This window comes from Natator depressus, chromosome 20 (genome assembly GCF_965152275.1).
Source record: "Natator depressus isolate rNatDep1 chromosome 20, rNatDep2.hap1, whole genome shotgun sequence".
NCBI classification, from domain to species: domain Eukaryota; kingdom Metazoa; phylum Chordata; order Testudines; family Cheloniidae; genus Natator; species Natator depressus.
The window spans coordinates 15385373-15410205 of NC_134253.1; the positions used below are offsets into that span (position 1 = coordinate 15385373).

Consider the following 24833-nt stretch of genomic DNA (forward strand, 5'->3'; position numbering starts at 1 on the left):
TCTTGGCCAGTCCTTGGCTGTCAGCTAATGCCCGTCAGAGCATGGACCCATCCCCCTAGGGACGGGGTTGAGACCCCCAAACTCATGTCACACATAGGCCTGCTGTGCGCTGGCAGTGGGGCAATCCCTTCCCTGCCAGGGACTGCGGGGGGAGGCTCTTGGGGCAGAGATGGGACCAGCGGGGCATCCCTGGCACAGCGAGGGAGCAGGTCTGTAGTCCTGGCCTGGAGAATCCGTTATCCACCGCTCATTACCCGCTGCCCAGTCGAGGCACCGAAAAGAAACCGTGTGATTTTAGGTGACCTATCGAGTGGCACCTAGTGCGACTCAGAGCGACATGGCTGGCACGAAGCGCTCGGTGAATGGGGGGGCTGGCTGGGAGCGGGGCACTGACTGAGTCACTGGGCTCCCACGGCCAGAAGAATCTCGGCCCCAGCCTTGCACCACCCCAGGGCCCCAATCTCTGCTGAGGCCTTGCCCACCTCCCTGGCAAGAGGCCCAGCATCTCTGCTCACTCCCAGGACTAGAGTCACTTGTATTCCAGTCACTCAGTTCATCCCTGGGGTTGAGAAGTAGCCACCTCTGGGGTGGGGTGCAGGGGCTATTTATACAGGGATCCTTTGCCCAGCACTGAGATGCAGCCACCTCTGGGGTGGGACGGAGCAGCTGTTTAACAGCCACACAGCACAGTAGATTAGGACAAGTGAAGAATCCCACATCTAGTTGCACTGCGCTGCACAGAGCATGGGGAGCTGGGCCAGGGAGCCAGGGGGGAGGGACAGCTCAGTGGTTTGAGCATTGGCCTGCTAAACCCAGGGTTGTGAGTTCAATCCTTGAGGGGGCCATTTAGGGATCTGGGGCAAAAATTGGGGATTGGCCCTGCTTTGAGCAGGGGGTTGGACTCGATGACCTCCTGAGGTCCCTTCCAACCCTGATATTCTATGATTCTATGACCAGGCTGCACTGCACATGGGCTCCTTAGTGACAAGCGCTCAGGAGCTTAGATTTACAACCCCCAAAATAGCACAAATTGAGCACTATGCTGGGGCCGGCACAGACTAGAAGGGGCGAGTGCCCCCTACTGGGTCCTCCCACCCCACTCACTGCAGCCCCTAGCACCCCATAAGCTCCATCCATGCATAGTAAGGGGACTGGCACATGGAATTGCAAGCCCAATAGCAAGGATTTCTGATGACTGTAAACTCGGGGCGGGGGAGTGGAGAATTGCTAATATAGTTCCTATTTTTAAGAAATGGAAAAAAACGTGGTCCAGGTATCTACAGGCCTTTTAATTTGACCTCAGCTCTCTGCCAGGTCTGGGGACAAATTCTGAGAGAGAAAGTAACGAAGGACAAAGGGGTGAACGGTAACTGGGATAAAATACAACCTGGTTTAACAATCGGTAGGTCCTGCCAGGCCAACCTGAGCGGTGTCTCTGCGAAGATAACTGAGGTTTCAGACAAAGGAAACGCAGTAGATCTAATCCAGTGGTTCTCAAACTTTTTGTATTGGTGACCCCTTTCGAACACCCAGCCTCTGAGTGCGACCCCCCCTTAAAAATTAAAACCACATTTTTGATATTTAACACCATGTTAAATACTAAATTTAAACCCTATTGCTTAAAATGAATTGACCTTTACTCACTGCTTTTAAATTAAGACTAAAACACAGCGGGTGGCGGGGCTCGGGGCTGACAACCCTGTGCGTGCTCCCGGCTGATAACCCTCAGCATGGCCGGGCTCCGCCTGAAACCCCATTACAGGGGTCGGGGCTCCCAGCGTCCTGGAGGCCCCAGTTCAGGGCTCACAGCCCCGCTCCTGGTTGGGGTCAGGACTTGCAACCCCATGTGGCAGTCAGACTCAGGGATCACAGCCCCGCTCCTGGCCAGGGTTGGGGTCTGGGCTTGCAGCCCTGTGTGGGGGTTGGAGTCGGGGCTCGCAGCCACAATTCCCTGTCGGGGTCGGGGCTCACAGCCCGGCGCAGGGGTTGGGGTCAGGACTCACAGCTGCACACCGGGGTCGGGGCTCACAGCCTGGCGCAGCGGTCGGGACTCACAGCCATGTGCGCGGGTTGGGGCTCGTAGCCCAGCAGCTCCACACAGGGGTCGGGGCTCACAGACTGGCACAGGGGTCAGGGCTCGCAACTTACAGCCACGCGCTGGGGTCGGGGCTCGTGACCTCCCCACTTAACTGGGTTGTGACCACCCAAGGGGTCATGGCCCCCAGTTTGAGAACCAACGATCTAATCTACCTGGTTGTCAGTGAGGCATTTGACACAATTGGGAAATTATTAGTTCAATTGGAGAAGATGGGGTTTAATATGAGAACTGAAAGGTGGATAAGGAACTGGTGAAAAGGACCTGCAGAAAAGGACCTGGGGTTACAGCAGATGAGAAGCTGGAGATGAGTCAGCAGTGTGCCCGTGTTGCCAGAAAGGCTAACAGCATATTGGGCTGCATTAATAGGAGCATTGCCCACAGATCGAGGGAAGTGATTATTCCCCTCTATTCAGCACTGGTGAGGGCCTCATCTGGAGCATTGCGTCCAGTTTTGGGCCCCCACTACAGAAAGGATGCGGACAAATTGGAGAGAGTCCAGCGGAGGGCAATGAAAATGAGTAGGGAGCTGGGGCACGTGACTTATGGGGAGAGGCTGAGGGAACTGTGGTTATTTTGTCTGCAGAAGAGAAGAGTGAGGGGGGATTTGATCGCTGTCATGGAGTCCCCGGGCGATGCTCTGGAACTGCTCCCCATGAAGCCAGTCAGGACTCTGGGGAAGTCTCCTGTCTGTGAGCAGACTGTCTGCAGGACACACGGCTCACACAGCTTCCTGGGTCTGACCTCGGAGCATTCAGCATCCTCTGCCCCTCCGTGCGCTTCCCACAGCGAGTCCGCTCAGGCAGGGCTCCTGGGGAAGCCAGAGGGTCCTGCCCCCCAACTTCACAGTCAGATGTGACTCTCAGCCAGCCAGTAAAACAGAGGTTTATTAAATGACAGGAACATGGTCTAAAACAGAGCTTGTAGGTGCAGAGAACAGGACCCCTCAGCTGGGTCCATTTTGGGGGGCAGTGAGCCAGACAACCACGTCTGCCCTTCACTCCATGTCCCAGCCAGCCCCAAATTGAAACTCCCTCCAGCCCCTCCTCCTCTGGGCTTTGTCCCTTTCCCCGGCCAGGAGGTCACCTGATTCCCTTGTTCTCCAACCCTTTAGCTCTCACCTTGCAGGGGGGAAGGGGCCAGGCCATCAGTGGCCAGGAAACAGGGTGTCGGCCATTCTCTGTGTCCAGACTCCTGCACACACCTGCCCTCTAGGGCTCTGCAGTGATCAGACACCCTTATCCCACCACCTAGATCCTTAAGAACTGCATAGGTGAAACTGAGGCACCCCCACACTATTCAGAGGAAACATTAAGAACAGTCCCACTTCGTCACATCAGCGCCCCCACAACTTGTCTAGGATTTTATCGGTGGTAGGCATCGGACACGGTGATGGCACTGAACTTCCCATATCCACACAGAACCGGATCAACCCATCCTTCTTGGGGACCAGCACCATGGAAGAGGCCCAGGGGCTGGAGGATGGCTGGATCACCCCTAAAGCCAGCATGTCTCCAACCTCTCTCTCCAGGTCCTGGGCTGTTTTTCTAGTGACCCTGAATGGGGAACACCTGATGGGAAGATTGGCTCCTGTTTCCACCCGGTGAACAGCCAGGTTAGTGAGCCCAGGCCGGCTGGAGAACAGCTGCCGGTGTGAAGGCAGCACCTCTCTGATCTCTGCCTGCTGGGCAGGGGTTAGCTGGTCTGAGAGGAGAATTGATTCCAGCGAGGGGTCAGCCCCCCCCTCAGGGAGGAGTCCCACCAGGGGATCCTCTCCCTTCTCCTCCCACTGCCCACACCCAGCCAGCCCCAACTTCTCCCTGTCCCAGTATGGCTTCATCATGTTGACATGGTGCACCCGGTGGCGGTGTGCCCGGATGGACAGTTCCACGACATATTTCACTTCATTTTCCTGTCTGATGACCTTGAAGGGGCCGTCCCAGGCAGCTTGCAGCTTGTGCTTCCTCATGGGGATGAGAAGCATCCCCTGATCCCTGGTAGCCTAGAAGCAGTCACGTGCTGAGCGGTCGTACCAGACCTTCTGCTTCCTCTGTGCCCTTGCTAGGTTTCCCCTGGCCAAGCCCATGAGCTCCGCGAGCTTTTCCAGAAAGGTCAGAACATACTCCATCAGGGGAGGCCTTCCCCCCGCACTCGTCCCTCATCAAGTCGAGGGGTCCCCTCACCCTCCTCCTATACAACAACTCGAAACGGGAAAACCCTGTGGATTCCTGGGGCACTTCCCTGTATGGGAACAGCAGGTGGGGTAAATACTTCTCCCACTCCTGTGGGTGCTGGTCCAGAAAGGTTTTCAGCATCATCTTTAGGGTCCCATTGAACCTCTCCCCCAGCCTGTTGGACTGAGGGTGAGACGCTGAGGCCCAGGTGTGTCAGACCCCACACTTCTCCCACAAGCACTGGAGCAGTGTTGACATGAAGTTGGACCTCTGGTCTGTAAGGACCTCCTTGGGGAACCCACTCTGCTAAAAATGGTGAGCAGCGCGTCTGCCACGGTGTCTGCCTCCATAGAGGACATGGCCACTGCCTCGGGGTAGCGCACAGCGAAATCTACCACCACCAGAATGTATTTCTTCCCCGACTGGGTTGCCCTGCTGAGGGGCCCCACTATGTCCATGGCCACCCTCTGGAAAGGCTCCTCTATGATGGGCAGAGGTCTCAGAGCTGCTTTACACTTATCCTGGGCCTTCCCCCCCCCCACTCTGGCAGGAGTCCCAGGCCCTCAATACTGTTGGACGGCATCAAAGGCCCCGGGCCACTAAAAGTGCTGCAGCAGCCTCTGCCTGGTGCACCAGATGCCCTGAAAGGGGAATATTGTGGGCCAAATACAACAGTCTGTGGTGGTCCCTCTGGGGGAGGACCACCAATTGCCTCCTGGCTTTCCAAGGTTCAGTTGGCCCTGAACCAGCCTGTCATAAATATAAAGGGAAGGGTAAACCCCTTTAAAATCCCTCCTGGCCAGAGGAAAAATCCTCTCACCCGTAAAGGGTTAAGAAGCTAAAGGTAACCTCGCTGGCACCTGACCAAAATGACCAATGAGGAGACAAGATACTTTCAAAAGCTGGGAGGAGGGAGAGAAACAAAGGGTCTGTGTCTGTCTGTATGCTGCTTTTGCCGGGGACAGAACAGGAATGGAGTCTTAGAACTTTTAGTAAGTAATCTAGCTAGGTATGTGTTAGATTATGATTTCTTTAAATGGCTGAGAAGAGTTGTGCTGAATAGAATGACTATTCCTGTCTGTGTGTCTTTTTTGTAACTTGAGGTTTTGCCTAGAGGGATTCTCTTTGTTTTGAATCTAATTACCCTGTAAGGTATCTACCATCCTGATTTTACAGAAGTGATTCCTTTACTTCTATTAAAAGTCTTCTTGTAAGAAAATTGAATGCTTTTTCATTGTTCTAAGATCCAAGGGTTTGGGTCTGTGGTCACCTATGCAAATTGGTGAGGATTTTTACCAAACCTTCCCCAGGAAGTGGGGTGCAAGGGTTGGGAGGATTTTGGGGGGAAAGATGTGTCCATACTACATTTTCCCAGTAAACCCAGTTAAAGTTTGGTGGTGGCAGTAGAAATCCAAGAGTAAAATAATTTTGTACCTTGGGGAAGTTTTAACCTAAGCTGGTAAAAGTAAGCTTATGAGGTTTTCATGCAGGTCCCCACATCTGTACCCTAGAGTTCAGAATGGGGAAGGAACCTTGACACAGCCCATTCCCGGTACAGGAATCCCTTCTCCCACAGAAATCTCTCCCGGCAGTCCTCCCCCTGGGATCCTGCACCACTGTGGCCAGCAAGGGCCCTCAGTTTCTCTAAGGAGGGATCCTCCTGCAGCTCCATCTGGAATTCGGCTGCTGGGTTTGAGGGTACAGCCCTGGTTTGCAGTGCCTCAGTTTCCCCACCTTGGGACAGAGGCTCTGGCCCAACACTGTCAAGCCCTACCCTCGGTGCTTCGGTATCTCCCCCCCGCCCACCCCCAGCATAGCCCTATTGACTGCGGCCTCCTGGACCTGCGGTGCCCCCTCTTGGTGGGCTTCGGTTGACCCCCCCCCCCGCCGGGTTCTGCTCGGCTGCCATTTCCTCCATCTTCAGGCATTGAGCCACCTTGTGTCCTTTTTGGCCACAGTAATTACATTTCAGGTCCCTCAAGTCCCACGGGGGATTGGCCCACCCCGACCTTCAGGGGCACCCGTGAGTTGGGCTACCTGGAGTCCCACCCTGGAGAGGTCTCTGTGTGACTCCCCTTCTGAGTCATAGAATCATAGAATATCAGGGTTGGAAGGGACCTCAGGAGGTCATCTAGTCCAACCCCCTGCTCAAAGCAGGACCAATCCCCAACTAAATCATCCCAGCCAGGGCTTTGTCAAGCCTGACCTTAAAAATATCTAAGGAAGGAGAGTCCACCACCTCCCTAGGTAACGCATTCCAGTGCTTCACCACCCTCCTAGTGAAAAAGTTTTTCCTAATATCCAACCTAAACCTCCCCCACTGCATCTTGAGACCATTACTCCTCGTTCTGTCATCTACCACCACTGAGAACAGTCTAGATCCATCCTCTTTGGAACCCCCTTTCAGGTAGTTGAAAGCAGCTATCAAATCCCCCCTCCTTCTTCTCTTCCGCAGACTAAACAATCCCAGTTCCCTCAGCCTCTCCTCTCCTCATAAGTCATGTGTTCCAGTCCCTTAATCATTTTTGTTGCCCTCTGCTGGACTCTTTCCAATTTGCCACATCCTTCTTGTAGTGTGGGGCCCAAAACTGGACACAGTACTCCAGATGAGGCCTCACCAATGTCGAGTAGAGGGGAACGACCACATCCCTCGATCTGCTGGCAATGCCCCTACTTATACATCCCAAAATGCCATTGGCCTTCTTGGCAACAAGGGCACACTGTTGACTCACATCCAGCTTCTCGTCCACTGTCACCCATAGGTCCTTTTCTGCAGAACTGCTGCCGAGCCATTCGGTCCCTAGTCTGTAGCGGTGCATGGGATTCTTCCCTCCGAAGTGCAGGACTCTGCACTTGTCCTTGTTGAACCTCATCAGATTTCTTTTGGCACAATCCTCCAACTTGTCTAGGTCCCTCTGTATCCTATCCCTACCCTCCAGCGTATCTACCTCTCCTCCCAGATTAGTGTCATCTGCAAACTTGCTGAGGGTGCAATCCACACCATCCTCCAGATTATTTATGAAGACATTGAACAAAACCGGCCCCAGGACCGACCCTTGGGGCACTCCACTTGATACCGGCTGCCACCTAGACATGGAGCCATTGATCACTACCCGTTGAGCCCGACAATCTAGCCAGCTTTCTATCCACCTTATAGTCCATTCATCCAGCCCACACTTCTTTAACTTGCTGGCAAGAACACTGTGGGAGACCGTGTCAGAAGCTTTGCTAAAGTCAAGGAACAACACGTCCACCGCTTTCCCTTCATCCACAGAGCCAGTTATCTCGTCATAGAAGGCAATTAGATTAGTCAGGCATGACTTGCCCTGGGTGAATCCATGCTGACTGTTCCTGATCACTTTCCTCTCCTGTAAGTGCTTCAGAATTGATTCCTTGAGGACCTGCTCCATGATTTTTCCAGGGACTGAGGTGAGGCTGACTGGCCTGTAGTTCCCAGGATCCTCCTTCTTCCCTTTTTTAAAGATGGGCACTACATTAGCCTTTTTCCAGTCGTCCGGGACTTCCCCCGATCGCCATGAGTTTTCAAAGAGAATGGCCAATGGCTCTGCAATCATGTCCGCCAACTCCTTTAGCACTCTTGGATGCAGCGCATCCGGCCCCATGGACTTGTGCTCGCCCAGCTTTTCTAAATAGTCCCGAACCACTTCTTTCTCCACAGAGGGCTGGTCACCTCCTCCCCATGCTGTGCTGCCCAGTGCCGTAGTCTGGGAGCTGACCTTGTTCGTGAAGACAGAAGCAAAAAAAGCATTGAGTACATTCGCTTTTTCCACATCCTCTGCCAGTAGGTTGCCTCCCTCATTCAGTAAGGGGCCCACACTTTCCTTTACTTTCTTCTTGTTGCTAACATACCTGAAGAAACCCTTCTTGTTACTCTTAACATCTCTTGCTAGCTGCAACTCCAGGTGTGGTTTGGCCTTCCTGATTTCACTCCTGCATGCCCGAACAATATTTTTATACTCTTCCCTGGTCATTTGTCCAGTCTTCCACTTCTTGTAAGCTTCTTTTTTGTGTTTTAAGATCAGCAAGGATTTCACTGTTAAGCCAAGCTGGTCGCCTGCCATATTTACTATTCTTTCTACACATCGGGATGGTTTGTCCCTGTAACCTCAATAAGGATTCTTTAAAATACAGCCAGCTCTCCTGGACTCCTTTCCCCCTCATGTTATTCTCCCAGGGGATCCTGCCAATCAGTTCCCTGAGGGAGTCAAAGTCTGCTTTTCTGAAGTCCAGGGTCCGTATTCTGCTGCTCTCCTTTCTTCCCTGTGTCAGGATCCTGAACTCAACCATCTCATGGTCACTGCCTCCCAGGTTCCCATCCACTTTACCTTCCCCTACTAATTCTTCCCGGTTTGTGAGCAGCAGGTCAAAAAGAGCTCTGCCCTTAGTTGGTTCCTCCAGCACTTGCACCAGGAAATTGTCCCCTACACTTTCCAAAAACTTCCTGGATTGTCTGTGCACCACTGTATTGCTCTCCCAGCAGATATGGGAGACTTCAGTCACCCTGATGAGAACCAGGGCCTGCGATCTAGTAACTTCTGTGAGTTGCCGGAAGAAAGCCTCGTCCACCTCATCCCCCTGGTCCGGTGGTCTATAGCAGACTCCCACCACGACATCACCCTTGTTGCTCACGCTTCTAAACTTTAATCCAGAAACACTCAGGTTTTTCTGCAGTTTCAATCTTGAGCTCTGAGCAGTCATACTGCTCCCTTACATACAGTGCAACTCTCCCACCTTTTCTGCTCTGCCTGTCCTTCCTGAACAGTTTATATCCATCCATGACAGTACTCCAGTCATGTGAGTTATCCCACCAAGTCTCTGTTATTCCAATCACATCATAATTCCTGATGTGGAACTCCCTCCTGCCCCCTATCTGCTGTTCACAAACTCATCCAATAGTGCCCCTGCACTGCGCAGATCTTTAGGCTTCCAGTCCACTAACCACATCCTAAGGTCTGGAGGGCAGATGTCATACAGCTGCCCCAACCCCACCAGGTTACACCCCTCCTCTGTGGTAGTGGCCCCTGTGCCCTTCCCACACCTACAGGGATATTCCCCCAGCAGATTGGCGACCTCCTTGTAAGTGACACCTGGGGTCTTGCGTACACCCCGGAATCGTTTCCTGTACGCCTTGGGGGTCAGTTCATACTTCAGCAGCAAAGCCTCTTTGAACAGGTCATAGTCCCCCATCTCAATACCATCCATTTGGCTGAATGGCTCTATGGCCTTGGGACCCAGTAGGGGGGTCAGACAGTGTCATAACCATACAGCTAAGGGTAGCCTAGAATTCCTCCTTACCTAGTGTTGGCCCATTCCCAGCTTCTGGCAAACAGAGGCTAGGTACACTTCAGAGCTTGGGTTTGCATCCCTGCTCATCCTGACTAATTCATGAATTAATCTAGTTCTTTTTTAAACCCTGTTATAGTCTTGGCCTTCACAACTTCCTCTGGCAAGGAGTTCCACAGGTTGACTGTGCATTGTGTGAAGAAATACTTCCTTTTGTTTGTTTAATAGGCAACAGGCTTAAATTTCATTTGGTGATCTCTGGTTCTTGTGTTATGAGAAGCAGAAATAGCACTTCCTTATTTAGTTTCTCCACACCAGTCATGATTTTATAGACCTCAATCATATCCCCCCTTAGTCGTTTCTTTTCCATGCTGAAAAGTCCTAGTCTTCTCTCTCCTTATAAGGAAGCTGTTCCATACCCCTAATCATTTTTGTTGCCCCTTTCTGTATCTTTTCCATTTTCAATATATCTTTTTGAGATGGGGCGACCACATCTGCACACAGTATTCAAGATATGGATGTAGTGTGGATTTATATAGCGGCAATATGATATTAATTCTGTTAATGTTGCATTTGTTTAATCACTATAGAGTGCCTAGCACAACAGATCTTTGTCCATGACTAGGGCTCCTGGGCACTATGCTAATACAAATAAATAATAACAATGATGATGCAGAATAGACCTGAGCTCTCCCTCCTGTAGCTGGGCTGGCTCTGCTGAGTTAAAACGAGCAAAATGCAACAAATCCTCCCCCTTCTCATTTTTGTCACTACCATCACAGCTCTGATTCCAACACACACACACACACACACACACACACACACACACACACACGCCAGCTAAGGAGATGCCATTTTTAGCCAGTCACGTTTCAGAGCAAAAGCACATCATGGTACTGAAGTGACAACTTCCAGAGGCCCCAGCATGGGCCGGGCAGCTTAGTCTAAGCAGGGCAGCCCATACTCATGAGCAGACACCCCTCCCTACTTGCCCACACTCCCAGCATACATAGGGTTGCCAGGTGTCTGGTTTTTGACTGGAACGCCCAGTTGGAAAGGGACCCTGAAAAGGGTCCCGTTAAAAGTCCGGTCGGCGGTGCTTCAGGGCTAAGGCAGGCTGGTCCCAACCTGTCCTGGCACTGCGTTGCGCCCCAGAAGCGGCCAGCAGGTCCAGCTCCTAGGCGCGGGAGCCATGGGGCTCTGTGTGCTGCCCCCACCCTGAGCACCAGCTCCACACTCCCATTGGTTGGGAACTGCAGCCAATGGGAGCGGGCGGTGGGGGGGGTGTCAGTGCTTGTGGGTGAGAGCAGCGCACCGAGCCTCCTGGCCCCCAGCCTAGGAGCTGGACCTGCTGCTGGCCACTTCCAAGTCAAGCGCAGAGCCAGGACAGGCAGGGAGCCTGCCTTAGCCCCGCTGACTGAGGTAAGCATGTGCCCCAACCCCCTGCTCCAGCCCTGAGCCACTCCCCCAAACCCAGAGCTCCGTCCTGCACCCCCAGCCCCACCCCAGAGCCTGCACCGCCAGCTGGAGTCCATACCCAATCCTGCACCCCAACCCCCTGCCTCAACCCACAGCCCCCTCCCGTACTCTGAATTCCTCAGCCCCAGCCTGGAGCCCCTCCTGCACCCCAAACCCCTCATCCCCGGCCACACCCCAGAGACTTCAGCCCCAGCCCCAGCCCTCACTCTCTCCCACACCCCAACCCCTTGCCTGAACCCACAGCCTCCTCCCACACTCTGAATCCCTCGGCCTCACCCCCCAGCCCGGAGCCCCCTCCTACAGCCCAAACCCCTCATCCCTAGCCCCACCCCAGAGCCCGCACTCCAGCTGGAACCCTCACCTCCTCCCGCACTCCAGCTCCCTGCCCCAGCCCAGAGCTCCCTCCTGCCTGAACCCCTCATTTCTGGCCCCACCCCAGAGTCTGCACCCCCAGTTAGAGCCCTCACCCCTCCCATACTCCAATCCCCTGCCCCAGCCCAGCGAAAGTGATTGAGGGCAGGGGAGAGCGAGCCACCGAGGGAGGGGGAATGTAGCGAGAGGGGGGCAGGGGCAGGCGCAGGGGCAGGGTGTTTGGTTTTGTGCAATTAGAAAGTTGGTAACCCTAAGCATAAACAGCTCCCAGACCCTCAAGCTGCACTCCCAGAGTGCACTGCTCCCCTCTCACCTGCTGTCCCAGCCTGCACCGCTCCACCTCTGACCCACGTTCCCAGCATGCACTGCTCTACCATCCAGGCTGCGCTCCATCCCCTGCCACCACTGCTGTCCCAGCCTGCACCATGGCCCCTTAGCCGCACTCCCCCATTCGCCCCGCCCTCCCAACACGGCCTGCTCCAATCCAAGCCCGACCCTGGGGGGCGCCAGCTAACCCCTGCGCCGAGTGCCCAGGCCCCTCCCGCCCCGCCCCTTCCGCGGGCGGGCTGACTTGAGCAGCCTCGCTGGGGTGCCCGAGGGGAGGGGGCGGTTGGAGCCTCGCTGGGGTGCCCGAGGGGAGGGGAGGGGAGGGGAGGGGAGGGGGCGTGAGCACCTCGCTGTGGTCTCACGGCGCAGGACAAGGGAGCTTCGCGGTGCCTGCTCCGGAGCTCCAGGAGCCGCCTTCGCACTGAGACCACGCGCCCCTGGTTCGGCGCAAAGTCTGCTGGGTAACGCCTCCTGCCGGGTTCCCCTCCCCTCCCCTGGGCCGGTAACCTATTCCCTCTTCCCTCCCCCCGGCCGGGTAGCCCTTGTCCCTCCCCCTCCCCCCAGCCGGGTAGCCCTTCCCCCTCCCTCCCCCTTCCCCTTTCCCCGGCTGGGCCGGCGGGGTAGCAAACATATTTTCTGATGAGCAACCAAATCTGAGATTCAGGTTGTCTCTAGACTGTGCAGTCCTTTAAATTCTCTCTTATTTAGACTTATAATCTTGGGGGGAAGGATTTTTTTTAGAGGACTGATGCATTCAAATTGTATGAATTGCAGTGAAGACAGGAGAGAATCTAACTCTTTGTGTTGTTTGTTTGTTTGTTTGTTTTAACTAAAACATCAGGAACCAAGTTCTTCATACAGATCATGAGCCACAAGGTAGGTGTAAAAGTGTTGACCTCTCAGGAAGGTGGAGGGGCTCAGGATGGAGTATTACTTTAAGTGTGTATAAGAAAAGATAACTGAGCTCCCCAAATACATGGCTTAATTTTTCTTGGGAACTGGTTCTTTGAATCCTCTTAAATGTATTGGGAAAAGAGGATGTTTCTGACAAAAATCTGTGGATTTTAGCATCTTGGAGGAAACCTTTTCTCTGTGGAGCACAAGAATACGTGGTTCCCGGTACCCTACATTATACGTGGGCCCCCAAGAATAAGCTTGTATCCTATGCCTGCACAGCGTAGTTGTAAAGTCTACCACTTGCTGTAGTGCAGTTGATCTTTGACACTTAATAGCTGTGATGGATAAATTGAAATGACTTTAAAGTTATTTCCAGTGCCTGGAAGTTGAAGCTAGAAAAATGCAGAATGGAAATAAGGTTTATTTTTAACAGTGAGGATAATTAACCATTGGAAAAATTACCAACTGTTGTAGATTCTCCATCAAATTTTCAAAAGACATCCAATTTTGATTTCAAAAAGATCTGCTCTAGGTCAAATGGGAATTAATTCCTGGCAGTCCTATGCCTTGTGTTCTACAGAAGGTCAGCCTAGATCAGTAGTTTTCAACTTTTTTTCATTTGAGGACTCCTAAAAAATTTTGAATGGAGGAGCAGGACCCCTTTGGAAATCCTAGACATAATCTGTGAACCCCCAGGGGTCTGCCAGTGGCAGGTTAAAAACCACTCCTAGATTATCATAATTCTCTTCTGGCCTTAGAAATCTGTGAATCTCCTCATTTTTCGTCTGTAGGGTTGATATTTTTAGGAGGAGAGTGACACTCAGAGACTGGCTCAAAGCGTCCTCCAACAAAGCTTCAGTTCTTTCAGCATCAGTCAAATGGATTTAGAAGGCAACTATGGTAAGTGTTTCTTTGCTGGCTTCTAATATTCATGCAGGGAACTGGCCTAGATGACCTCTCGAGGTCCCTTCCAGTCCTGCAATTCTCTGTTTCTATTCATGGTTCCTGCAAAGATACAGTGAGAGATCGCTTCGATCTTTGAAAGTATCTTAAACTTGGTTAAAGGAGGGAGTGGAGTAACTTTCCGCTATAGGCATTAAGTTTGGTGAATATATGCTTCTGTGTATTAGAGCAGCAGTTCACAACTTCTTTCATTCTGGGACCCAAAACCAGGTGCAGCGGTGGTCTTGCAATTCAAAACCACACAAACGTTAGAGGCAATAAAGGATGATGTGGGTCAATATCACAGCAAGAAACAATACCTAGGTTTTTCAAGGTGGGTGTGAGACCGGCTGGGTAATATGTAGTTGTTGGGTCGGGGCCTGGGTGTTCTGAGACAAATGCTTCTAGGCAGTGTATTGGGTGCAGATACTCTACATCATGCCCCAACCTTTGTGAGCCAGGAAGGCTGGAGTGGGGGCGTAACTCAGCTGTGTGTGGTTCGTTTTATTAATTTAGTGTATGCAATCCGGCCAAGCCGCAGCGTTCTTATCAGTGATGTTCAAGGCATGAAGAGCTCCAGGAAGTTGCCATTTTGCAGTCCTCCACAGTGTGCATCATGGTTTGTGAGTTCCCACACTGACCTAGTGGACTATGTCCCCCAGCTGCAGCATGTCTGTGGTGTGGAGAAATGGATGATCCAACTAGCAGATCAAATTTGCTGTGTGGGGTACAAACTGGTTATAAAGCTACAGTCATGTCTTGTGCAGCCAGGGCCTAAATCAATTTCCTGGGGATCATCCCAGTGAAGTGACGGTTCTTATTAAGGCCCTGTCCTTGCCATAATTCATAATAGACTTTATTCCCAGTGGCTGGCTCCAAAATGCGTTTTGCTACAGACGCAACATGGTTAATATCCTGTTAGTACTAGGGCTGTCAAGCAATTGAAAAATGTAATCGCGCACTTAAAAATAATAGAATACCATTTAAACATTTGTGGATGTTTTCTACATTTTCAAATATATTTATTTCAATTACAACACAGAATACAGAGTGTACAGTGCTCACTTATATTTATTTTTCATTACAAATATTTATACTGTACAAAAAAACAAAAGAAATAGTGTTTTTCACTTGACCTAATACAAGTAATATAGTGCAATCTCTTTATCATGAAAGTTGAACTCGCAAATGTAGAATTATGTACAAAAAAAATTGTTTTGTTTGAGAATGCAATGTAAAACTTTAGAGCCTACAAGTACACTCAGTCTTGCTTCTTGTTCAGCCAATTGCTAAGACAAACAAGTTTGTTTACATTTGCAGGAGAAAATGTGTCCACGCTGATGAGTTCTGCTCAATAACGATCCAAAGCAGTGTGGCCCACACATGTTCACTTTCATCATCTGAGTTAGATGCCACCAGCAGAAGGCTGATTTTTCTCTTTTGGTGGTTTAGATCTGTAGTTTCCACATTGGAGTATTGCTCTTTTAAGACTTCTGAAAGCATGCTCCACACCTCGTCCCTCTCAGATTTTGGAAGGCACTTCAGATTCTTAAACCTTGGGTCGAGTATTGTAGCTATCTTTAGAAATCTCAGATTGGTACCTTCTTTGTGTTTGGTCATATCTGCAGTGAAAGTGTTCTTAAAATGAACATCATTTGCTGGGTATTCATCTGCGACTGCTATAACAGAAAATCTGTGGCAGCATGCGGGTGAAACAGTGCAGGGGGCGCACCGCTCTCCCCCAAGGAATTCAGTCACATGTTATTTAACCCATTATTTTTTTAACAAGTGTCATCCTCATGGAAGCATGTCCTCTGGAACAGTGGCCGAGGCATGAAGGGGCATACGAATGTTCAGCACCTCTGGCATGTAAACACCTTGCAATGCCGGCTACAAAAGTGCCATACAAACGCCTGTTCTCACTTTCAGGTGACATTGTGAATAAGAAGTGGGCAGCATATCTCCCATAAATGTCAACAGACTTGTTTCTCTCAGTGACTGACTGAACAAGAGGTAGGAGTGAGGAGACTTGTAAGGTCTAAAGTTTTACATTGGGTTTGTTTTTGGGTGCAGTTATGTAACAGAAAAATCTATATTTGTAAGTTGCACTTTCACAATAAAGAGATTGCACGTCAGTACTTGTATGAGGTGAATTGAAAAATGAGATTTCTTTTGTTTATCATTTTTACAGTGCAAATATTTGTAATAAATAGAATAGAGTGAGCACTGTACATTTTGTATTCTGTGTTGTAATTGAAATCAATATATTTGAAAATGTGGAATACACCCGAAAATGTTTAATACACACACACAATAGAATACCAATTGAAATGTAACTGTGCGATTCATTTTTTTTTTTTAATTTTTTTTGAGTTAATCGCGTGAGTTAACTGTGATTAATCGACAGCCCTAATTAGTACCATGGTCAGGTAAGGGTGCTGCCCTCTCCAGAGGCCTAGCCAGGTATATGGTGTTGGTTTGAGGCATTGGGGACTTTTTTCCCCCCATAGTAGTAGTTCATGGATGCACGGGCTTGGTGCTCTGGAACCATTGAATGAAGTTCAGGGCTTGTCTACGCTTCCGCTTAAGTTGATGTAACTTGTGTCAGTCACGGATATGAAAAAGCCACCCCCCTGAGCTGTCCGCACCGGCACTAAGTCAGTGGGACACACTCTCATTCTGTCATAGCTTCCACCTTTCACTGAGGTGGAGTAATTATGCTGACAGGAAAGCGCTCTCTGGTCTTCATAGTGCGTTTACACTACTGCCCTACATTAGCGCAGCTGCAGTGAGTCTGGTGAAGACTAGCCCCCAGACCAGGACCCTCTTGCAGTGTGACTGCCCCTTGGGGCACACTCTCACTAGGACAAGCCTCCTGGGCTTCAGCTCCTCCTTGGTCTGACCTCGGAGCATTCAGCATCCCTGTCGCACACCATAAGCTCCCTGCAGTGAGCCACCTGAATAGGACACCTGGGGAAACCTTACACGCCCTCCAAAGGGGCCATGCACCCCCGACTTCAGCAGTCAGGAGTGACTCTCAGCCAGCGGTGTAAAACAGAAGGGTTTATTAGTCGTCTGGAACACAGCATAGAGCAGAATCTATTTAGCACAGAAAGCAGGAAGTTACAGCAAAGTTCAACTTGAGGAGCCCCAGAGCCATGGGTCTCTCCTCCTGAGTCCCAAACCAGGAGTCTGACCAGCCTCCAGCAGCCCACCTACAGTCACACCCAGTTGCCCCTCCTCCATCTTGTATGCTGTTCCCCAGGCAAACCGGTCACCTGGCCTCCACCTCCCTTTGTTCTCCAATTCCTCCAACTGGCTCGTGCAGAGGATGGGGCCCAGCAATCAGTTGCCAGGATACAACTATTGTCTGGGCCCAGGGAGCTAGACGGCACTTGCACCTTCCCTCTCGGGGTATCTGCAAAGGTCCCACACCCTTCTCCCCCCACCTAGATACTTGTGCAACGCATAGGGAAAACTGAGGCGCGCACAGTATTCATACAAACACTAGGACACTTTCCACTTCGTCACAAGTAGCCATTTGTCCTAAGTACCTGTGTCAGTCTTTCTCAATGGCCTGTCCCTCAGATCTCCCTGACACTGTTTAGAAAGGCTGCAAGCTTTGGATTCACCAAGGGCAAGTCATGCCTGACCAACCTGATTGCCTTCCGTGATGAGATAACTGGTTCTGTGGATATGGGGAAAGCAGTGCATGTGATATATCTTGACTTTAGCAAAACTTTTGATACGGTCTCCCACAGTATTCTTGCCAGCAAGTTAAAGTAGCGTGGATTGGATGAATGGACTATAAGGTGGATAGAAAGCTGGCTAGATTGTCGGGCTCAACGGGTAGTGATCAATGGCTCCATGTCTAGTTGGCAGTTGGTATCATTCGGAGTGCCCCAGGGGTCAGTCCTGGGGCTGGTTTTGTTCAACATCTTTATTAATGATCTGGATGATGGGATTAATTGCATCCTCAGCAAGTTTGCAGATGACACTAAACTGGGAGGAGAAGTAGATACGCTGGAAGGTAGGGAAGGGTCCAGAGTGACCTAGACAAATTGGAGGATTGGGCCAAGAGAAACCTGATAAGGTTCAACAAGGACAAGTGCAGAACTCTGCACTTGGGAAGGAAGGAAGGAAATCCCATGCACTGCTACAGTGTAGAAAAGGACCTGAGGATTAGAGTGGATGAGAAGCTGGATATGAGTCAGCAGTGTGCCCTTGTTGTCAAGAAGGCCAATGGTATATTGGGCTGTATTAGTAGGAGCATTGCCAGCAGATCGAGGGAAGTGGTTATTCCCCTCCATTTGGCACTAGTGAGGCCACACCTGGAGCGTTGCGTCCAGTTTTGGTCCCCCCACTACAGAAGGGATGTGGACAAATTGGAGGGAGTCCAGCGGAGGGCAACAAAAATTATTAAGGAGCTGGGGCACATGACTTACAAGGAGAGGCTGAGGGAACTGGGGTTATTTAGTCTGCAGAAGTGAAGAGTGAGGGGGAATTTGATAGCAGTCTTTAACTACCTGAAGGGGGGTTCCAAAGAGGATAGAGCAAAGCTGTTTTCAGTGGTGGCAGATGACAGAACAAGAAGCAATGGTCTCAAGTTGCAGTGAGGGAGGTCTAGGTTGGATATTAGGAAACACTATTTCACTAGGAGGGTGGTGAAGCACTGGAATGGGTTACCTAGGGAGATGGTGGAAACTCCATCCTTAGAGGTTTTCAAGGCCCAGCTTGAGAAAGCCTTGGCTTGGATGATTTAGTTGGTGTTGGTCTTGCTTTGAGCAGGGGGTTGGACTAGATGACCTCCTGAGGTCCCTTCCAACCCTGATATTCTATGATTCTAAGCTGGTCCCTGGTATCAAAAAGGTTGAAAAACACTGATCTTTGTAATCAGTCTGCCCCGTCCCCCTTACTTCCAGCTATCTAGAAAACCTCCCACAGTCCATTGGCCCATGTTCCTTTCTGTGCATGCCCTCTGTACTCTGATACAAACGTGGATAAATAGTATGGAAGGTGTGAGGGGAGACACATTTGTGATGGCAAGAAAGCTGCTGCATGGACACAAACTGAATCCTGAAGAAGAGGTCTATGTATGCTTGAAAGCTTGTGTGTCTCACTATCAGAAGTTGGTCCTCCCCTACCTTGTCCCTTCTGTGTAACTGTTAAGTGATTAAGGTGATTCATGCCTGTCTCTGGGTCATAGTATGGACTAGGAGGGAACATTTTCAAAAAGTGCCTGTGACTTAGGCCCTCACTATGTTCAGTGAGTGTTGGGCTCTTAAGCACCTGCCAACCTCTGCACTTTACAGGGCCAAGTGCACTGTAGTGCAAATTGCATCCTTTACTCCAGACATGTTTGTTTCAGTTTGATTTTTTTCTTAATCCAGCAGAGATGGCCTTGGAGTCTGAAGGTAAATGCAAAAGGATTTACTTCAGAATGCCGTGCTTCTGCCAATCCTTAGCATGTCACTACTGTACAACTAGCTAATTTGGTAGCTTCAAGGGTTTTTATAGTAATGTTTATTTCCAGCTCACTGTTCTGCATAAGTATAGTCATTAATATGTACTGGCCACTCTGCACTACTGATTGCGCTTTCCTCATTTTTAATTGAATATTCCACTCACCCAAAATCCGAAGTGAATTTGGTTGGGTACACACAGCGAGTGCCAACTTAGCAGTTTAGCATTTTTGTCTCGGCTATTAAAAATTGATGGCTTAACCCCGTTAGAGGGCAGCTCCAGTACCTAGTATGCTTCCACTCTTGTTAATTGTGTTGATGATGAACTTAAATCTTGTTTTACAGAATGTTTTTTCTTTTGTCTTTTTATTCCTTCTCTTCCAGTTGATGCTTTGGATCCAGAGAGGTTAATACAATGTCCCTATGATAATGATCATCAAATCAGGGCCTGTCGGTTTCCCTATCATCTTATAAAGTGCAGGAAGGTAGGATGGGATGTTAAGGTCTCTAATGCACTTGGGAAATCATATTTTTGCAAATGCTAATGCATGGTGAGCTCAGTATGCTGTGCTGCCTTTTGCTAGAAGGATGCATTCACTTGCTATTAGGCTGGAAGAAGCCGTCTTTATTTCATATTTATATCGCTCCTCCATTTACCACTTCGTAAAAGCATCCAGTTCATATTTAGTAATGCCCTTCGGATCAGTGCATTTACCCTGAAGAAAGGCGAAACAGGTTCTTCAGAATACCTAGCTCAGTGATGGGATCCTATTCTCTTCCAACAGTTCACTCATGGGACCAGGGTATTTACTTCCCACTCAGGCCATGGAGCAAATGCAGCCAGTGTTATATGGATGCCTTCTGGCTGGCCAAAGCAGAAGTGATCTGATGTTGCAGTTAATTCTTTACTTTGCAATCAGAGCAGGAGAGCTGCTAAGCCATCTTTTTTTTTATATTGCTAATAACTCTATTCAGTGTACATCTGTCTGCAAGTCCCTCTTCGCAGTCTTCTATCCTGGGCGAGAATGCTGTATATTTAAGAGGAGAATCTGCTCCTTTCTTTTGTCCTCTCAGTCTAGTATCTTATTTTAAGCTCTCCAGTGCTAGTGTATATTAGTTGTACTGGTATAAGCGCACTTATACCGGTATAACTGCATCCACGTGTAAAGATGATGTACTGGTCTGATTGTATTGGTGAGGAATCACACCCCTAGCCAACATAGCTCTAGTAATATAAAAGCCATGCAGAGCAAGCCTGAGCAGTGGGTTCTTCCTCTTTGTATTCTTGCTCTTTTCTAAGGGTAAAGGCTCTTCATTCAGTGGGGGCCAGTAGTGCTCTTTTATGTCCACACTAGTTTACCTATACTGGCAAAATGCTCCCAATATAGATGTGGCCTCAGCTGGAACATTGAGTAACTTCCCTCCTGTTTCAGGAGGGTTAAATTAACTGCAAAGACTTAAGCTCTAGCGCAGGCAGAGACTTATCATAGAATATCGGGGTTGGAAGGGACCTCAGGAGGTCATTTAGACCAACCCCCTGCTCAAAGCAGGACCAATCCCCAACTAAATCATCCCAGCCAGGGCTTTGTCAAGCCTGATCTTAAAAACTTCTAAGGAAGGAGATTCCACCACCTCCCTAGGTAACCCATTCCAGTGCTTCGCCACCTTCCTAGTGAAAAAGTTTTTCCTAATATCCAACCTAAACCTCCCCCACTGCGACTTGAGACCATTACTCCTCGTTCGGTCATCTGGTACCACTGAGAACAGTCTATATCCATCCTCTTTGGAACCCCCTTTCAGGTATTGGAAAGCAGCTATCAAATCCCCCCCTCCTTCTTCTCTTCTGCAGACTAAACGATCCCTGTTCCCTCAGTTTCTCCTCATAAGTCATGTGTTCCAGTCCCCTAATCATTCTTGTTGCCCTCCGCAGGACGTTTTCCAATTTTTTCACATCCTTCTTGTAGAGTGGGGCCCAAAACTGGACACAGTACTCCAGATGAGGCATCGCCAATGTCGAGTAGAGGGCAACGATCACGTCCCTAGCTCTGCTGGCAATGCCCCTACTTATACATCCCAAAATGCCATTGGCCTTCTTGGCAACAATGGCACACTGTTGACTCATATCCAGCTTCTCGTCCACTGTCACCCCTAGATCCTTTTCTATAGAACTGTTGCCGAGCCATTCGGTCCCTAGTCTGTAGCGGTGCATGGGATTCTTCGCTCCGAAGTGCAGGACTCTGCACTTGTCCCTGTTGAACCTCATCAGATTTCTTTTGGCACAATCCTGCAACTTGTCTAGGTCCCTCTGTATTCTATCCCTACCCTCCAGTGTATCTACCTCTCCTCCCAGTTTAGTGTCATCTGCAAACTTGCTGAGGGTGCAATCCACGCCATCCTCCAGATTATTTATGAAGACATTGAACAAAACCGGCCCCAGGACCGACCCTTGGGGCACTCCACTTGATACCGGCTGCCAGCTAGACATGGAGCCATTGATCGCTACCCGTTGAGCCCGACAATCTAACCAGCTTTCTATCCACCTTATAGTTCATTCATCCAGTCCATACTTCTTTAACTTGCTGGCAAGAATACTGTGGGAGACCATGTCAAAAGCTTTGCTAAAGTCAAGGAATAACATGTCCACTGCTTTCCTTTCATCCACAGAACCAGTTTTCTCGTCATAGAAGGCAATTAGATTAGTCAGGCATGACTTGCCCTGGGTGACTCCATGCTGACTGTTCCTGATCACTTTCCTCTCCTCTAAGTGCTTCGGAATTGATTCCTTGAGGACCTGCTCCACGATTTTTCCAGGGACTGAGGTGAGGCTGACTGGCCTGTAGTTCCCTGGATCCTCCTTCTTTCCTTTTTTAAAGATGGGCACTACATTAGCCTTTTTCCAGTCATCCGGGACCTCCCCCGATCACCATGAGTTTTCAAAGAGAATGGCCAGTGGCTCTGCAGTCGTATCCGCCAACTCCTTTAGGACTCTCGGATGCAGCACATCCAGCCCCATGGACTTGTGCTCGTCCAGCTTTTCTAAATAGTCCCGAACCACTTCTTTCTCCACAGAGGGCTGGTCACCTCCTCCGCACGCTGTGCTGCCCAGTGCAGTAGTCTGGGAGCTGACCTTGTTCGTGAAGACAGAGGCAAAAAAAGTACATTAGCTTTTTCCACATCCTCTGTCACTAGGTTGCCTCCATCATTCACACTTTCCTTGACTTTCTTCTTGTTCTCTAGTTTGTCGCTTACTTAATTTAAAAATAAAGTGGCTGAATTATTTAGGGTTTCAAAGCACTTACTCCCCAGGTCGGCTTCTTAGGGCAATTTCATCTGTGCATTGAACCATGCCAGTGCTGACACTGCAACAGTTTCACTGTGCTTGTTCTGGGGCTGATCTTCAGTCAGATAAATTCAGGGCGTAGTTTAAATGTAAAAATAAACAAACATAGGCTGTAGCATAAAGGATGCGTATGCTTTGCTGTTTTTCCACTGCTTTTGTGCTCAGGACCTGAATGAACTAAGTTTGACTTTCCTTGTTTTAATTTTTTCAACCTATTTCAGGATGCAGATTGCACAAACCCTTCACTAGTGATTAGAAAACACAAGGGTTTGGGTGAATTCAGTGAGATAGCACATGCTTTTTCTGTTTCTCTAGAACCACCCTGAAATTGCAAAGCAGCTAGCCACATGCCCCTTTAATGCCCGCCATCAGGTTCCCCGAGCTGAGATCAGCCATCATATATCAAGCTGTGATGACAAAAGCTGCATTGAGGAAGACATTGGTGAGAAAATAGTAGACTCCTTTGGCTCTGTAAACTCACTTTGGGAACTCTTGGGCTAACGGAGTTCTAACGTAACTTTTGCTGTTAATGTTAGATTGTTTTAATGCTCTATTATTCCATAAGCAACCCTTTACCCGTAGTGCTTCATGATCCTGAAGCAGCAGGAGTCCTTGAAGGCTTGAGTTTCATTCATTCTGTGTCCATGGAAATTCTCCTAAGCATCTGAGAGGCAACTGGCTTGCATTACATGTGTTATCTGCCAGAGATTTTAGCATTAAAATGGGAACTGTGCATTATGCCATAAACTGTGTGTGTTGAATGAGATCTAGTTGGGAATCTGGATGGCTTAGAGAGGAAAGATAGTGGCCATGAGAGAGGTGGGTCTCCAGTGCAGATCTGACCTGATAGTGACCAAAAATCTTTATAGCCTGTCTAGTGGCATATGTGAAATAAATTGGTCTCAGTCCAGTTCTTAATGGACAAGTGTCTAGATCATAACAATCCTCCCTTCTGTTACATCCTACTTGACTGTCTTAGCAGAAAAGCCATGACTGAGCCAGGGAGGCTGAATAACTTTCCCAACAGGAGTTAGGTTCCTCCAGTTCAGAGTGGGGCAAGTTGGGGAGGGGACTATGGAGAAGCTTCCCTACCACTGCCCATGCTGTCTGCTCTGTGATGAGGAGTTCACTATCCAGGTCTGTCAGCCCAGCACCTAAATCACTTGGTTATGTGGGTCGTGTTCCAGTTCTTCCCCCCACTGATATCTATACGGCTATCACTACACTGGAAAACGTACCTATTCTCTGGCAAATGTAGAGTTGTACTGAAGATAGCAATGATGTGCATGTTAATGTAGACAGGGCTTAGAGCATGACAGTAGTGAAAAAACCCTGAGAAGATTTTTGTGACATGACAGTAGAAACACACCTGAACCCTCTCCCAATTCGTATGTTGGAGCAGCTGCACCATTGCTGAAAGATGTGTGCAGAATTGTTTAGCTTTAGAAAAGGCCTAAAACAGGCATTGGCAAATGGGGGCCACATCCACCCTGCCAGATCATTTGATTTGGCTTGCCAAACATTCGGTGTTGTAGCAAACCTTTCTGAGTTAGACAATATATAGCCTCTTAAGGTATGACCCACCAAAGGGTTCTCATGGATTTTGTATCCCTTTGCTACCTTCAAGATGCCCATCCCTGGCCTCAAGAGTTTTGCTCCTAAGACTAGGGGAGTACCTGATCAGCTTCCAGTGTATGCTGCTCCTCTCCAAGGCCTAGAGCTATTCTACAGCTAGGTCAAAAAATGATTAATGTACCTAAAATAGGATTTTATTTTATCCAAAAAGATTTTCTCACTAAGACTCTTCTTTGCTTTAAGTGAGTCACTCAAATAACTGCCAGGGAGAGAAGATGAACATTGTCAGCATGTGGCAGCCGCCCCCATGTGACGAAGATTGGGATAGAGGTAAGGAAGTAGGTTGAGGACACGGGCTGTCAGCGCCTGCTATTCCCTTCTTCTTGTCCCCAAAGAAGTCACATGGACTAGGAGAGAGAGGTCCCATAGATCCTTCTGCACAGATCATGTGTTGGGACACCCAATTATACTGTCCCTGAACAAATTAAGTTCTCCTGCTTCACAGGCTCTTCCACATGCCTTCTATTCTTTACAGAACTTCTGTTGTTTTCCATATAGTCTGTTGCACCATCTGTGCTTTGATGAAAATGGAAATTGATGATAACCTTTACACTTTATATTTCTCAGTTAAATGTCTGCTCTGCTGTCACTTATGCCAAGCTGTAGAAAATTCTCATTCCGTTTTGTAAACCTAGCAGCGTCTCTGTCGTATTTCTTATTTGATGTTGCTATGACGCTTGCAGAAGTTACTCGGTACTGAGCCACAGTGATGTCTGTTTCCTTTTGGCAGATCTACAGGAGCAATCAAATTCTACTTTCGTTTGGGGCACGTTCAGTAGTGACGTAAACAACAGGTAGCAAAAGGT

The 24833-nt window shown here is 49.4% G+C and overlaps 1 protein-coding gene across 1 annotated transcript in view; it reads left to right on the forward strand.

Annotated features, from left to right (window-relative positions):
- The first annotated feature begins 337 nt into the window (after nt 1–337).
- LOC141975292 (gametocyte-specific factor 1-like) overlaps nt 338–24833 on the forward strand; it is a 31508-nt gene continuing 7012 nt past the window's right edge. The window contains exons 1-6 of the mRNA XM_074935586.1: nt 338–358; nt 13455–13548; nt 19437–19537; nt 22708–22834; nt 24211–24297; nt 24758–24821. Coding sequence (XP_074791687.1) covers nt 338–358; nt 13455–13548; nt 19437–19537; nt 22708–22834; nt 24211–24297; nt 24758–24821 — 494 coding nt within the window. The remainder of the gene's footprint in view (nt 359–13454; nt 13549–19436; nt 19538–22707; nt 22835–24210; nt 24298–24757; nt 24822–24833) is intronic.